At 35.2% G+C, this 17028-nt stretch overlaps 1 protein-coding gene across 4 annotated transcripts in view; it reads right to left on the bottom strand.

The window, feature by feature from the left end:
- Positions 1-17028, bottom strand: part of LOC106875939 (GTPase-activating protein and VPS9 domain-containing protein 1) — a 93545-nt gene that overhangs the window by 34941 nt on the left and 41576 nt on the right. For all 4 annotated transcript variants that reach the window (XM_052965593.2, XM_052965594.2, XM_052965595.2 and 1 more), the window contains exons 2-4: positions 14568-15769; positions 4915-5046; positions 11-200 (exon numbers count right to left, since the gene is read on the bottom strand). In XM_052965593.2, the coding sequence (XP_052821553.1) occupies positions 11-200; positions 4915-5046; positions 14568-15686 (1441 nt within the window). In that variant the 5' untranslated portion in view covers positions 15687-15769. The remainder of the gene's footprint in view (positions 1-10; positions 201-4914; positions 5047-14567; positions 15770-17028) is intronic.

Raw genomic sequence — 17028 nt, 5'->3', positions numbered from 1 at the left:
TGAGACTTACCTCGGTTGGTTTTCCGTTGACTGCTAGGTGTACCAGGAGGTGTATGAGAAGGTGTGATTGAGGTAGGAGTTGATGGCTGGATAGTCAAAGTTGGTGTTTGGATGGCTGGGAGTATGGACAAAAGTTCTTCTAATTGATTTATATCATTGCTTTTATTCATGTGTGGCAACGTAGAACGTAAAAAGTTAACCTATAATATAATTAATACATTCAGATGAAAACAGCTGTTAAAGACTAAAAACAATCTATTTTATTGTCATAAGAGAAATGCTGAGCTTATTACTCAAATCAAAAGAAAGTTTTAGCAGTAACTGACATGTTATTTAAATTATGCATTTAAAAAATTCAGATAGTTGTGGCTCATCCATCTCATTCATTTCTAGTCCTCCATACTGTGCCAATCCCTAATACTATGTTTAATCATATCCTTCTCAGAATGTCACTTTTCTGTGCCTCCACCCCAGTAATGTCCTTTTTTTGTTCTGTAGTCATTACCTTATAGTTATTTAATAAGAACATCAATCCATCTCACCAGTCACAAAGTGTCTCTGAAGGCTATAGGACCAGCCCTTTCCAATACAATAAATCATTTGCAATGATTGTGAACAGTGAGTGATTATAAACAGAAGAGAGTAAAATGAAAAATTATAAATCTATATATATTATATTTATTAATGATTATTTTGCTTGAAATTGTTCATCACAGAACTACATTTTATGTCTGCTTTCCATGACAATGAATTGGAAGGATTATCATAGTCCAAGTTCATATTTGGAATGACTGACCTACTAGGCATGGTTGTGGGACATCTTACTCATCATCACTGTTTAATATTCACTTTTGTATGCTGCATGGATTAGAGAAAATTTATTGAGGCAGGCTTTCTACAACCAGATGTTTTTCATGGTAGGCTGGAAACAACATTGCATTTATGATGATGATGATGCGCATTTATTATCATCACATGTCAAGAGAAGGCCACACACAAACATATATGTGTGTGTGTGTGTGTGTGTGTGTGTGTGTGTGTGTGTGTTTATATATAATAATAATAATAATAATAATGATAAACATGAAATTCTGTCTGTCCGTCCATCCAGGACTCTTGTATGTCAGTCTACATTTGATCTACATAGACATATTATACCATTTTGGAATCAGGATGATCCCAGGATTGAAAATCTGGCCTTCATTTGGTTCTTGGACATCCAGCATTAGGATCAGGTCTGGATGAGGATTTGTTATATGCTAATAGTTGAAAATTCCAATTTTAAAAGAACTCAAAAAAATTGTGAACTTACAAGTTTTTCATTTAAACTGAATTTAAAGTAATACTATATTGGTAGGGTACCAATAAATGCTTTATTATTATTGCTCTCTTTAATTTTGGGTCACAGTCCTAATTAGCCCTCTGCAGGAGCTAGCCCAAGAGCCCACATGGAGTGCAGGTTTTAAGCTAGTGCACACACACACACACACACACGATGAACTTCTTTCAGTTTCCATCTCAAATCCACTCACACGATTTTGGTCAGGCCAAGGTTACAGTAAAGGAACTTGCCCAATGTGCTATGCAATGGAACTGAACCTCAAATCACATAGAGGGAAAGCAAGCTTCTGAAACCCACAGCTACACCTACATCTCACTCATATATTTTACTTTGGCATGGTTTCTATGACTGGATGTCCTTCATAATGTCAACGACTTTAGAGAGTGTGTTGGGTACGTTTTATTGTGACACTATCACTAGAGAGGTCGCTATATCCTTAACAAGACTAAAGGGTCCTGTCAACATTACAATATCTCCACTTGTTCACCAATTACTTTACAATGGATACTAGATGCATTTTATTGCAAGACAAAAGTAGGAGGTGTCTCACTGATTTACATTCTCTCAGTTTGTTTCAAGCAACATGGCCAATAAAGCAGGTAGAAGAGAGGGTAATTGGAGATGAACCAGAAGATGAACCGAGGGAGAAGAAGAAAGAGTATAAAGATGGGAACAGAATGACTGGGGTGATAGTGTGAGAAAGGACAGAGAAATGTGAGAGACAATGCTCAGGGAGTAATAAAGAAAGGCAATAAGACAGAATGTAATGAAAGAAAGACAGAGTGAGTGATGGCACAGGAAAAATTAAATACATATATCTTTTATCTTTTACTTAACTCATTACACTGTGGCCATGCTGGGGCACTACCTTGAAGAATTTTTAATCAAATGAATAAACTCCAGTATTTGAGCGTGGCCATTGCCAGTACCGCCTGACTGGCCTTCGTGCCAGTGGCACGTAAAAGTACCCACTACACTCTCGGAGTGGTTGCCGTTAGGAAGGGCATCCAGCTGTAGAAACTCTGCCAGATCAGACTGGAGCCTGGTGCAGCCATCTGGTTTACTAGTACTCAGTCAAATCGTCCAACCTATGCTAGCATGGAAAGCAGACATTAAACGATGATGATGACTTACTTTTTTTTTTAAGCCTGGTACTTATTCTATAAGCCTCTTTTGCCAATAGTTATGGAGATGTAAACACACCAACACTGGTTGTCGAGTGGTGGTGGGGGACAATCACAGACACAAAGAGACACACACACACACACACACACACACACATATATATATATATAACGGGCTTCTTTCAGTTTCTGTCATCTAAACCCACTCACAACATTTTGGTCAGCCTGAGACTATAATAGAAGACATTTGCTCAAGGTATCACACAGTGGAACTGAACTCAGAACCACGTGGTTGGGAAGCAAGCTTCTTACCACACAGCCATACCTGTGCCTATATATATATATATATATATATATATATATATATATATATATATATATATATATATAATATATATATATATATATACATACAAAACCTAGCATCTTTCATTACACCAGAATTCGCCTTCTTTACACAGTGTATAGATACTGATGTCAATACAGACAAAAGTTAAGAGAGTTGTTTCACTGAATACAAACAACAGAAACAAATCTACAATATCTGCATCACATTTAGGAATCATAAGCAGATTGGTATTTTAATTTAATTTAAAATAATATTTTAAAAAATGTGTCAAATTTTAACCATAATAATTTGAAGAAGAGGGAGAGGAGGAATCATTAGTCAACTCAACTCATGTACCTATCATCATCATTGCAAGTATTATTCTCTACAAACTCTCACCACCACTACCCACCATCTTTCCTCCTCCCATTTCCTTCATTCTATCTCAAACCCCAACCCTTGCATTAAATACTTCACCCAGTCCTTTCTCCTCAGTGCAGTAACACTTCTGAAATTCCCTCCCTGCCCACACTTTCCTGAAGCAAATGTTCAAGCTAAACATCAACCACATCAAAGGTCACTGGCCTTCCTCCTCTGACTAACTTGCTACCCCCTATCCCCCCCCCCCAAAAAAAAACAGATGCATGTCATGCAATGATACATAAATAATACTAGGACATAAATAAATCTACAAAATGGAAAGATTTATATTAATTTTGATAATATCCTAAAAATATTTTCCAATATAAAATGCACAGGAATAGATATGTGGTTAAGAAGTTTGCTTTACAGCCATGTGGTTTCAGGTTCAATCCCACTACATGGCATCCTAGGTAAATAACTTCTGCTTTAGTACCAGGTTGACCAATGTGTTTTGAGTGAATTTGGTAAATGAAAACTGTGCAAAAGCCAGTTAATGTCATATGTATGCAAGTGTATACACACACACACATGATGGGCTTCTTTCAGTTTCCATCTAGCAAATCTATGCAGAAGGTTTTGGTTGGCTTGAGGCCACAGTAAAAGACAATATATATGTGTAGGAAATAGCTACCAAATTTCTAAGCCAGGATTTGAAACCAAATGTACATTTTCCTACAGGTCTTCTGCCTATTGTTCTCGCCTGTTGCACAAGGAAATTTATGAGAGTAAACTGACCTCTTAGCTTTTCACAAATCATACATACATCAAAGCTGATACAGAGGAAAAATCCTTTATTTAGCCTGACCTAGTTTGGTTAGGAAGGCTATAAATAAGCAAACCCAAATCACCTCTGTATCTCTTTGGTCCTTGGCCTCTAGTCTGAGAACAACCCTCTTCTTTCATCCAGCACCAATGGTGAAGCTCCTTTATGCAAGGGACATATATATATCTATATACACACACACACACACACACACACACACACATATATATATATATATATATATATACACACACACACACACACACACACACACACACACATATATATATAAATATATATACACACACACACACACACACACACACACATATATATATATATATATATATATATATACGTACATATACCTTTCAAGGTAATGCCCAAGAATTGAAGAAAGCATGAAAGTTACACTATTCTGTTTCCTACTTATAAAATTTAAAAAATTTAAAAATATGTCAATTAACATGAATATATTTTTCCCTCATGACCCAGTCTAATTTCTCTATTGCGGCACTTTGTAATTGCTCACGTCATTTAATTGTTGAAATGACATTCTCTAAAATTTTATTTACTTCCAATTTACTATACCAGTAATATTGTAAATATAACAATTAGTTGATATACATCATCATCGTTTTACATCTGTTTTACTATGTCAGTATGGGTTAGACAAAACTTGCTGAGGTAGATTTTTCCTGACTGGATGCTCTTACTAATGCCAACCAACCTTTACCTGTTTTCCAGATAATTTCCTAACTAAATTCACCATACAGACATATTAAACGAACTCAAATTAAGTATTAAGTTTACTTCATTTTTTTTTTTTTCAATCTTTTTTAATTCAAACATTTTCAAAATGGTTTGTTCTTAATTTGTAGTTGAAACATTTTAAAGTGTTGAGAAAAGATAAGGAAGTAAAGAAAATTCTTACCAAGGTGTTCAGCTGAGTCAATGTAATTAAGACTGATGAACGTTCTATATTCTGTGGGTGGTTACTCGGGACAGAGGGAGCATCAGGTCCTACACCTTCCAACATAATATCAATAAGTCCAGATAGACAGCCCTAAAAAATTGTAAGAAGATAATTTCAACCATCATTCATTAAAAGTATTCTGCTTAATAAATATTAAATAATTTATGTGTAGAAAAATAAAGAAACAAGAAAATATCAATCTTTTTTAATGTAAACAAATTTCTATAAATTTAGAATAATCAACATAAGGGGAAAATTTGTTTTGTTTTAATATTCAAATTGTATAGTAATGTTCTTAGTATTTACATTTCTTTTAAATGCAGGAAAAAATATATCACCTAAGGTAAGCTTTAAACCTATACAAATATTTCTTAGAAAAGATCATTTAAAAAAAGCATGTATCACTTCTAACTAAATATCTAAATGTCCAAGATGAGTTTACAGTCAATAAAAGAACTAAGACTTAACTTCCCCTTCATAGTGTTTATAATACTTATATCTACACTATATTTCAAATGCTTTGAACCTCCATTATAATCAGATGACTATTGGATGTAAACATAACCCCAGAATGGATTCAAACTAAGAATCGTTATTTGTAAACTAACAGAAATGGTGTCATCTCCAAGCAATCAAACAACCCCATGTTAAACCTGCAAGATTCCATAAATAAACCTCAAATGCATCCAGTGTAATACCTATCATATCTCTTTCAACAACTCAAAAATGAAAAGTACTGTTCATATCAAGTAAAAATGATTACACTTCACCTGACTAAAAGATGAGTGACACACAGCTAGCGCTCACATGATCATTCTAAATGCTAGTCACCACTATTACTGGAGATCCTTCATAGTCAATACACATCTTTAAATGGTCCAGACTCAAAACTGGCCCTTCTCTTCAGAGTAGAAAAACTTTAGCCTCCAACAAAGCTTAAGCATGATTCACAATGTAGTAATGCTTCCACTTATGGAACGGTACTCTTGTTACTGCACCTTGAGATATCCTAGGCTGTGTCTAGAGAAAGCCATTCAGCTGACTGACATAGAGGTACCACGGATACATGACAACCTCTGGACAATAGAGATGCTATCTACTCTCTTTTTCTACTGATACTACAATGGCTTCTGTTCCTCATAGCTGGCTTGTCTCATGTCACTTCCACTCAGGTTCTCTTGATTCACTAATCCCTCTTTCTCCCATCCTGTATTTTATGTTCAATTTTGCACACCCAACATTACAAGCCCAGAATGAGGATATTCTACCTTTGCAAATCTCTTGACTGCAGTTAATGACTTGCAACAGTTCAAACAGAATATAAATGGCACCAATCTTACTGATCTCAGAGGGTCTGCAAAGGCCACATGCACTGCTACTTCCTCCAGACATAGCAAGTAGAGAGAGAGAGAGGGAGAGAGAGAGAGGGAGAGAGAGAGAGGGAGAGAGAGAGGGAGAGAGAGAGAGGGAGAGAGAGAGAGGGAGAGAGAGAGAGGGAGAGAGAGAGAGAGGGAGAGAGAGAGAGGGAGAGAGAGAGAGGGAGAGAGAGAGAGGGAGAGAGAGAGAGGGAGAGATCATCATCACCATCAGGGTAGCAAATTGGCAGAGTCATTAGTGGGTTGCATAAAATGTCTCTAAATGTTTATCCCAAACTCTGCTCAAACGCAATGGATAAAAGAAGATATCAGTAATTGTATATTTTGCATCCACGTAATTGATAGTGAACTAATTTTTAAGATTTTAAAAATAGAGGAGAGAAAGGAAAAAAGAAAAAAAAGAATGAAAGTAATTTGTGATTGTAAGTTCAAAAACCATAAAATGTCATTTGAAGTTGAAACTTGATTAGTTGGATTAGTTGCTATTGAAAAGTGTGAAAAGCTATTAAAGAAGTGGGTTAGCAAACTAGAGTGTGTGTGTGTGTGTGAGTGTGAGAGGGAGAGAGAGAGAGAGAGAGAGATAGAGACTGAATGTGTATATTCATGTGTGAGTGTGTACATATATGCATACATGTAAATATGTATGTGTGTGTATAAAAGACCAACAGAACTTGCAGCAAAGAATTAGTTGTCTCAAGGTGGTAATATAAACTTAAGAGATATTTTGGTTCAACAAATAACACACAGATGGAAATAATAATAAAACATTTATTACAAAGTACTTTAAAACTGAAGAGAACAAAAGCTGAAATTTTATGAGAAAATACCGGAATGTGATCACAATAATAATATAATTATATATGGATTTTACAAATATTTGTGTGTGTGTGTGTGTGTGTGTATGTGTGTGTGCACATATGTATGTGTGTATGTATGTAAACATATGTGTGTATGTATATATATACGTACACTGATACATATAAAAAGGCACATACATCATGTATATAATTCCAAGTAGGATAAAGCAGCTACCAACCCCATAGAAAGAAGATTTGATATCCACAAAACTCAAACCACAAACTGCCAAACCAAATTTAACATAAATGCATTATTCGTAAGGACACAAATAAAAACAAACCTTCACAACAAGAAAAAAACAAAACAAAAAACAAGATACATACAGAAGTACAAAATGTACATAAATATATATGAACTATATTAACAAAATCACAAATCTATTCATACATCAGATACAATAAAATACACACACAAAGTTGTTAAATCTTCTGTGACCAAAACAAAATTCAAACACACATTAACAAAGCCATCAACCAAAACACAAAAAAAGAAAGTTCAAACGCAAATTCTGATAACAGCATCCATGATACACAATATGAAACACTCCCCAAACTTATCCTTAAAAGTGAAATATCTTTGAAAGAAACAAACAAACTTGACCAAAAAAAACAGAAAAACTCTAATGAGATTAACAGATAAATTTTCCAAGTAACCAACAGCCACCAAAATTGTAACAGCTCTTGCCTGAAGATTGCAGCAGCATGAAACTTAAGTTGTAAGATAAAATATTCAGTTTAAATAAACTATAAACTCTATAGCATGTATTGAATATTTACTTCTTCATTCATTTAACACACATCATTTGACAAGTATGCATTTATCTCACCACCCAGCTCCATGCATTGATGTATGTATTCTTTTATTTATTTCAGTCATTCAACTGTGGCCATGCTGGGGCACCACCTTTAGTCGAACAAATGAACTCCAGGACTTATTCTTTGTAAGACTAGTACTTATCCTATCGGTCTCTTCTGCCAAACTGCTAAGTTACAGAGATGTAAACACCAACATCAGTTGTCAATCAATGTTGGTGGGACAAACACAGAAACACACACACACACACACACACACACACACATATATATATATATATATATATATACACAACAAGCCTCTTTCAGTTGCCGTCTACCAAATCCACTCACAAGGCTTTGGTCGGCCCAAGGCTATAGTAGAAGATACTTGCCCCCAGGCGCCACGCAGTAGAACTGGACCCAGAACCATGTGGTTGGTAAGCAGGCTACTCATCACACAGCCACTCCCATGCATCATTAATGTTTTAACATCAACGTTTGTGTATGAACTGCAGTATTACATGGTAGTGAAACTTGGGCTGCATATGCAGAGGACATATAAAGACTAGAAAGAAATGAGGCTAGCATACTCCACTGGATGTGCAATGTCTATGTGCACTTACAACAAAGTGAAAATATACTGAGAGAAAATTGGGCATAAGAGGCATCAGATGTAGTGAGCAGGAGAGAAGATTACACCATTGGTGGTGGTCATGTGGTGTGTACAGACAGTTGTATAAAAACGCGCATATCACTAAATATGGATGGCATTTATGAAACAGACCTCGAAAAATGTGGGATGAAATAGAGAAGACTGACCTCAAGGTGACAAAGGACTTAGATGATTGGTAATTTACCATGCTCAAGAAGACCTAATCATATCAGCAAAAATGAGGTCCTAAAAGCATATTTTTAATGTCTATGTCACTGCACCTATCTGACCCCGTCAAGCCTTTTCTATAACCCGTTTTTGTAATACCCATCACTCCTTAGCTCTTCAAACTACACCACTATTCCCTCAGCTGCCATAAGTATATGGGAGCAGAACTTCACATATTCTATCCCTCACGTTTTTGCTACCAGTTATCCTTCTCCTTGGAACCAGATTTCTTGTCTCCCTGCACTCTCATCATCCCATACCACTTAATTTTCCACTCAACACTCCTTCTTACCTGAATACCTTCTCCTAGCTTCCACTGATACCCACCCCAACCTTTTCTTGTCACTCACCATATCCACCCCTTCATGCCTTAGGCCTCTGTCTGTACTTCTCTCTCCTTCACACTCCTCATCATCACACTATTTCTCATCTATCTACAGTTTTATTTTATGGTTGCTCTCCATTACCACCACTTTTTATGACTTACCACCTCCTCTTCCCTGACCCACTCTTACTTTCTGCTATTTTCTCCAAACTGAGATTCACCACTGATCACATCTCCATTTATGTTCACCATTCACCTTTATTGCCATTTTAATCCATTACTCTCCTTTCACCTTTTTGCAAACATTACCTTCTTAGTCATCCTCAATTCTCTGTCCCTATTCACCCTTTATCCATCTTCTTGTACCTTGGGGCTATGCACTAACATCTCATCTCCAACATCCTTTCTCCTTTTCTTGTTGGAGTAGCCATACATCTACACTGCAAGGCACCTGTTCCTTTCCTTCTATTATATTTTAGCCTCTCAACACTTAGCACAAATCCACCTCCCTCAATATTGTAACTCCATTCTGTCAAGAGGTTGTCTTGCAAGTTATTTAGTGACTGTACTGGAGCTGGTACCATGAAAAAAGCATCCAGTACACACTACTCAAGCTTTGGTCAACCCAGGGCTATAGCAGAAGACACATGACTAAGATGCCCAACCTTAAATCGGTATAAGAAGACAGTAACTGAGTAAAGACCGACTCAGACATTGACAAGTCTAAGATGGAAGACAGATATTTAAACGGTAACTATAATGATGAGGATGATAAACATAAATACATACATGTGTGTGTGTGTGTGTGTGTGAGGGGGGGGTTTTCTGATAGAAAAATAGAAATGTGTTCAATACACTATCGTATTAGAGAATCTGATAGTCTTAATGTGTGTATAAGTCAAATTTACAAGCAGAGTCTTACAAATTAATTCTCTCTTTAAATATCCAAATCTAATTTTTTGTGTAATTCTGCAAATGAGTCTTAAACTGAAGTTTCAAGTTATTTTAAACACACATTACTATGCATATTAACGACACAGGCATCAGTCATGACAACCATTTCACTTGGCTTGATGGGTCTTTTCAAGCACAGCATATTGCCAAAGGTTTCCGTCATTGTCATTGTCCCCCATAAGGCCCAACACTCAAAGATCATGCTTCACTACCTTGTCCCATGCCTTCATCCCAGGAAGACATGGGACAAGGTGGTGAAGCATGACCTTTGCATGTTGGGCCTCACAGAGGCAATGACAAATGACCAAGACCTTTGGCGATATGCCACGCTTGAGAAGACCCATCAAGCCAAGGGAAATCATAGTTGTGACTGATGCCAGTGTCACATAACTGGCACCTATACTGGTGGCACATAAAAAGCACCGTTTGAATGTTGGGCCTCATGGAGGTAGTGACAAGTGATGGAGACCTTTGGCAATATATTGTGCTTGAGAAGACCTGTCAAACCAAGTGAGATTATAGTCGTGGCTGATGCCAGTGTTGTGTAACTGGCACCCATACCAGTGGCACGTAGAAAGCACCCACTACACTCTTGGAGCGGTTGGAATTATGAAGGGCATCCAGCCATAGAAACCATACCAAATCACACTGGAATCTGGTGCAGCTCCCCAGCTTACCAGTTTTCAATCAAACCATCCAACTCATGCCAGCATGGAAGAAAACAGACGTTAAATGATGATGATATTACCATTTGGTTTTCTTTCATTTTATCTGTAAGACATATTGTCCCAAGGTCTGACCTCACCACCTCTTCCACCTCCAAAGGTATGCTATACAAACAGTGAGTGGTACTTTTTTACACAGTTCTTAGATTTATATCACATGTCCACAGTATTACAGCTGCCACTCCTGCATCTATCACAGTAACTCTCTCTTTCACTTCTCCTTTACTTTTTATAGAGGTTAACATAACACATCAAATGAATCATGCTAACTTTTATTTCTATCAAACCTCACAAGTCTGCTACAGTAAATGTTTCACCACCAAAGACCAAAGTTTTAAAAATCATGAGAATTTTTAATAGTTATAAAAAAAAATAAATAAAAAAAAACTTAAATTAGCATGCTTGCTTTCGATTTTAAATAGAACTGTGTATCATTAAATATTATTACAAACAAATTATCAGATTAAAAAATGTATCACTTAGTTAATTACTTTTATATATTATTTATGATTTTATTACACTATCAGGCAATTATTTATATTATTTACATTTGACGGATATTTGTCCTCATCTTATTTGTTGTTAACAAAACGCTTCGGCTGATATACCCTCCAGCCTTCATCAAGTGTCTTGGGGAAATTTTGAACCTGGGTTCTCATTCCTAAGGTATTTTTTGATGTTGTTGTTGTTATTATTATTATTATTATTCAGGTCACTGACCTGGAATCGAACTTGGAATCTTGGGGTTAGTAGCCTGCGCTCTTAACCACTATGCCATATACCCATGGGCAATTATGGAGTGAATCTTAGGGCTTATAAATCTAATATTTTCCCATCCTTCTTCTCTTGAGCTTTTACAGCTGTGTATACATCACGTTTTACAGAAAGTTAATTTTTAACATACAACAATCTGATATCTAAAGTATCACCTAATAAATAAGAGTTCCTAAAATTTCAAGATACTTCATAGAGAAATCTGCTGCCACAAAAGACTATATAAAACAATAAAATATATTGTATTTATTCATGTATAATTTACACTTGAGTATAAATCCCCACAAATTACCAGCAATGAACTCTAGTGAAAATATCCCTCACTGACTTTTCTTTAGAACTATGATGTATAGAAAATAAAGTCTAGTCAGATTTATAATTGCTGTCTGAAAAATACAATGAGAAAGTTCACACGTGCTAAACAAAACAAAAAGAAAATTTGAAAGTGATAAACTTCACTGAATTATGTTGGAAAAGTGCATCTACAATGAAGTATACATCACAATTAATAAGATTGTGATAGTAATGATATCTTAAGCGTATACTTAATTTTACTATTCAGTATAGTGATGTACACATGGTCATGAAATTTTTTTTTCTTTATTATGCAGATCTTTTTTTAATCTTACATTTTGAACATAGACATTTATGGTCTGGAAAACTTTTTCAATTTTAATTAATTTTATTTTAATAAGGATCTTAAAGAATTGAAACACAACATTCAAAATTTACAAAATGAAAAAGTATTTTACAGAAACACATTCAGTGATTCATATGTAATTATGTAAGACATAAATCATGTTGATAGTGTCTGTAAATAGTACTTATTTATAGCATGAATTCCTGTCTAGATGAAAACACAAACTCACTGTTTTATTGTTTCCAATGTCAATTTTATTTTCTGATTACTTCACATCAACAATTATGAACAAATTTTGTTGTATTTAGTTGGACATTGACTGAAGTGGTTTCCTACTTTACTTACACATTGAAACAATTGAGAAGTAAAATGTAAAACAAAAAAGTATTTAGTTTCTGTTTATGCACTGCTAAATACATAGTTTATGTATATATGCTTCTACAAGAACACATACTTGTTAAAATTTTACTTGTTCCAATAATGTGCTACAAGAAAAACAAAGGCATGCCAGGTATAAGCAGACAGCCAATATATTAAGATATATGCAACTTGTATTATTTAACAAAAGAAAATATTTTTCATATAAATTGTATCTTTAATCTTTGTTTCAGTCATTGGACAGTAGCTACGCAGGGGCACTATTTTGAAGGGTTTATTGAAACAAATCACCCTTAGTACTTACTTCTTTAAACTTAAAATCATAGCTTTATATCTAATTCAGTCAACATATTTCAACTAGCCTAAATTCTGCTCATACCTAAACATGGCTTCATACTAAAGCTTCGTTATGAGGCTATTGTTTTACAGCAGGATGCCTTTCCTGGTGCTAATCCTTACCTGTTTATCAAATAAGGGATTTCTTGTTTCACATGTCTTTGAATGGGCACAGCAAGCTGGGAATTTGTTGAGAGAAGTGACAACACCGCCAGTAGATACCCATGATGCTAGGCAGTGAGACTGAACCTGAAACTATGTCATTAGGAAGCAAACTTCTTAACCACACAGTCATGAACTGAATGAAACACCTTTGTGTTTTTCCTTGGTTATAGAAATGTGTAAAATTTTTAAAAGTATAGGTTCTTGTGGCCAAGTATGTACATGAAATAAGGTACATAGTAGCAAATAAACAGAAACTAAATATATTTAGTAATTTTGCCAGTTTCATTTTGGTTTTACATTTTACTTGCGTGTAACTTCAAAAGTGCTAGTAAAACAGGAAACAACTTCAATTGATGCAACCTGACATAAGCATACTTATAAGATCTCATGAACACTTAGTATATGATCATAGAAAACTGTAACATTATTACGGTGATTTAAACTCTGTTATAAATTGGTTTAAATTTACTCCTAATGGAGTAAGAGGAATTCTTGGAATAAAGACGTCATCCCCTTTTGCACATCCAGAAAGAATGGTAGCCTCGATAACGTGTGACATCATTTTCTAAATAATGCTCATCTGTTATGTTCGGGTTAAAATTTCATCAACATCAAAAATATATGAATTTTCATGGGAGTTATGGCCGTTATGCAAAGAATATAATTTCCAAATTTCATAAAGATCCATTCAGTACTTTTGACGTAGTTTTGGATAAGAAAACAAATGACTAATGTGTGTGTTTGTGTGCATGTGTATGTGTGTGTGATGAGTGTATATATGTATAGATATCTGTATGCATGTATATATGTATATATGTGTACATATTACATGTACATCTATATATATATACATCTACACATATGTATACATATACATGTATAGATCTATATATATATACATATACGTGTACATCTATATGTATACATATACATCTCTCTTTCTCTCTCTCTTTCTCTCTTTCTCTCTCTCTCTCTCTGAAAATATCTGTCATTACAGTATCGAAATGGTGTACATATACATCTCTCTCTGTCTCTCTCTTTCTCTCTTTCTCTCTCTGTGAAAGTATCTGTCACTACAGTATCGAAATGTGATTGTTTCAATTAGTGGAATAGTTTCATTTTTAAAGTGAAAGTATTTGACATGAGTGTTTTTGTTTCACTTTTGACACGTAATACTTAAATAGTGGAGGAGATATTATGTTGCCGTGTGCTCGAACTCTGCAAGAAGTTAATAATTTTTTTGACTAAAACACAACTGGAACCCTAAGTAAGGCATGTGTAAAATTTGAATGAAATTGGTTGCGTAGTTCTCGAGTTTTAGGGATTCACACAGACAGACAGACACACATTCTCATTTTTATATATGTAGATAAACAAATGAAAAAAATATATAAACAGAATCTTACCTTGTCAAATTTGTCATAAAGATCACTGAATTTTGGAGGAATATCATCTGTTTGTGAAAAGGCAAGCACTTGGATGATCTGTGCAATCTGCATGAGGTTATGACGGGCAATATGACTTATTGGGACATCAGACATGATGCCGTAAGGTGCTGGATCCCAGATAGCAGGACATATAAATAAAGCAAAAACTAAATCTGCACAAACTGCTCGAACTTCAGCAGCTGAATGTTTGCCAGACTTTGATAAAAGTTGATAAATCTGTGAGACTAGCCATGAGAGACTTACTGGAAAACAATACATATTGTTCTTGATTGCAGAAATGAACCGATTCGATAAGGTCACTAGCTTATCGACAATGAAATTACGATAGTTTTGTAAATTAGTTTTCCATTCTGTTGACCCTTGTTCCCCAAAGCGTCGCATCCTTTCAGAGGGAGTAAAACGTACAAGTGCTTTGTCGGGATCAATATCATAAAACCATTCATCTTCCATCAGAAGCTTCATGACAGGATCATGTAAAGCTGCTGTCAGGAACAGTTTGGAAGAAAATAAAGAATCAAAAAAGTTCTTGAAAAGTTTGCTAAAAGCACAAGACCCTTTGCGAATCAGTCGGCGTGGATTATCATCATAAGTTAGCTGATTTTCAGCAAGAGTATACAACAGTTGCAAGGCCATGTATTCATCTTCCAGCATCACACAATTACCATAGAGAGATGGCAAGACAATACCAACAACCTTCTGTGATCCTTCAATGCCCCTTTTCTCTCCACAGCTGATCAGCTGAGCAACTAATTTTGGGTTATCTCGTAAATATTTCAAAAGGTCTGCAAATTTGATGTCATGGTAACCAAGCTGCTTGTAGCTATCAATAAAATTGATAGATTCGAGCTGCTTGGCTTTTGCACAAAACCCTGACTGTACTATTCCATGTATGGTGGTAACTAGCATCTCTAAGTTAGTACGTTGTTGTCTCATGATCCAGGAAACATGATACAAAGCTTCTGCAACTTTTTTAACATCTTCATATATTTTTTGCATCTGTTCTCTTTCTGAATTGATAAAGAGTCTTTCTTTCTTCAACTGCCATGCCAACTCTTCTAGCTGTACTGCTAATGACATGGCTGGTTCTTCACAAGTGCTCCAACCAAAATTATTCACTTTTTGACCAAGTCAAAGATATGCAGTAAAACAGACTGTCAAGCCTGTGAAATAAAGAAAAAGAAAGAAATACATAATAGATAAAATGAAAAATTAGACTTTACAATATTACAAAAATTATACTTAAGCAGTGACTACATTTTAAGTTAGTAAAACTAAAAAACCTGATAATTGGTATGAAAAATATCTTACATTAAAAATAGTCCAATGCTATTTTATAATAATTATTTCTAACATAAGCACAAAACCTGAAATTTAGAGAGAGAAAGTTACTTGATTAAATCAACCTCGGTACTTTATTTAATCAACCCTGGAGGGATGAAAGGCAAAGATGACATCGGCAGGATTTGAACTCAGAATATAAAGAACTAAAAACAAATGCAACAAGGTATTTTCTTTGATGCTCAAATGACTCTGCCAAATCATCACCCAATTAATAACAAATTCTAATTTAGATAGAAGACCAAATATTTGTTGTTGTTTTTTTTGGGGGGGGGAGTAGTCATTATCATTGATTCCAGTACTTAACTGATACTATATTTCATTGGCCTAAGAGGGATGATAAGCAAAACAGAACTCACTGGAATTTGAAATCAGAACATAAAATGCCAGAACAAATGCTGCAATTCATTTTGTTCACAACTCTAACAATTCTCTCAGTCAACCATTAAGGAAATTTTTTTAAATATTGTATTCCACTTGTACTCTCTAATTTGAGAGTTTAGTTTAATAAAATTAAATAAACTTAAGTGAATGGAGAATGTGATCAATTTGTTCCTGATCTAATATAAAAAAATCTAGTAGCTTACACTGGTATATAAAATGGAAAGACAAGTTTCAAAAAGTTATCTTCCAGAGCAGAAATTATTCCAAGATGTACCTTAGGATAATAACACAACACCAGCCATGAATTAGACCACTGGAAATATAAGGTTAGCTTCATTTAAAAAATAATGATGTAAATACATTATTAAAAGTATTGTTGTTGTTGGCACTCCATCACTTACGACGTCGAGGGTTCCAGTTGATCCGATCGACGGAACAGCCTGCTCATGAAATTAACATGCAAGTGGCTGAGCACTCCACAGACATGTGTACCCTTAACGTAGTTCTCGGGAATATTCAGCGTGACACAGTGTGACAAGGCTGACTCTTTGAATTACAGGCACAACAGAAACAGGAAGTAAGAGTGAGAGAAAGTTGTGGTGAAAGAGTACAGCAGGGTTTGCCACCATCCCCTGCCAGAGCCTTATGGAGCTTTAGGTGTTTTCGCTCAATAAACACTCACAACGCCCAGTCTGGG

This window comes from Octopus bimaculoides, chromosome 2 (assembly GCF_046866305.1).
Source record: "Octopus bimaculoides isolate indiv1 chromosome 2, ASM4686630v1, whole genome shotgun sequence".
In the NCBI taxonomy this organism is placed as follows: domain Eukaryota; kingdom Metazoa; phylum Mollusca; class Cephalopoda; order Octopoda; family Octopodidae; genus Octopus; species Octopus bimaculoides.
This window is presented reverse-complemented; position numbering and strand designations above follow the sequence as displayed.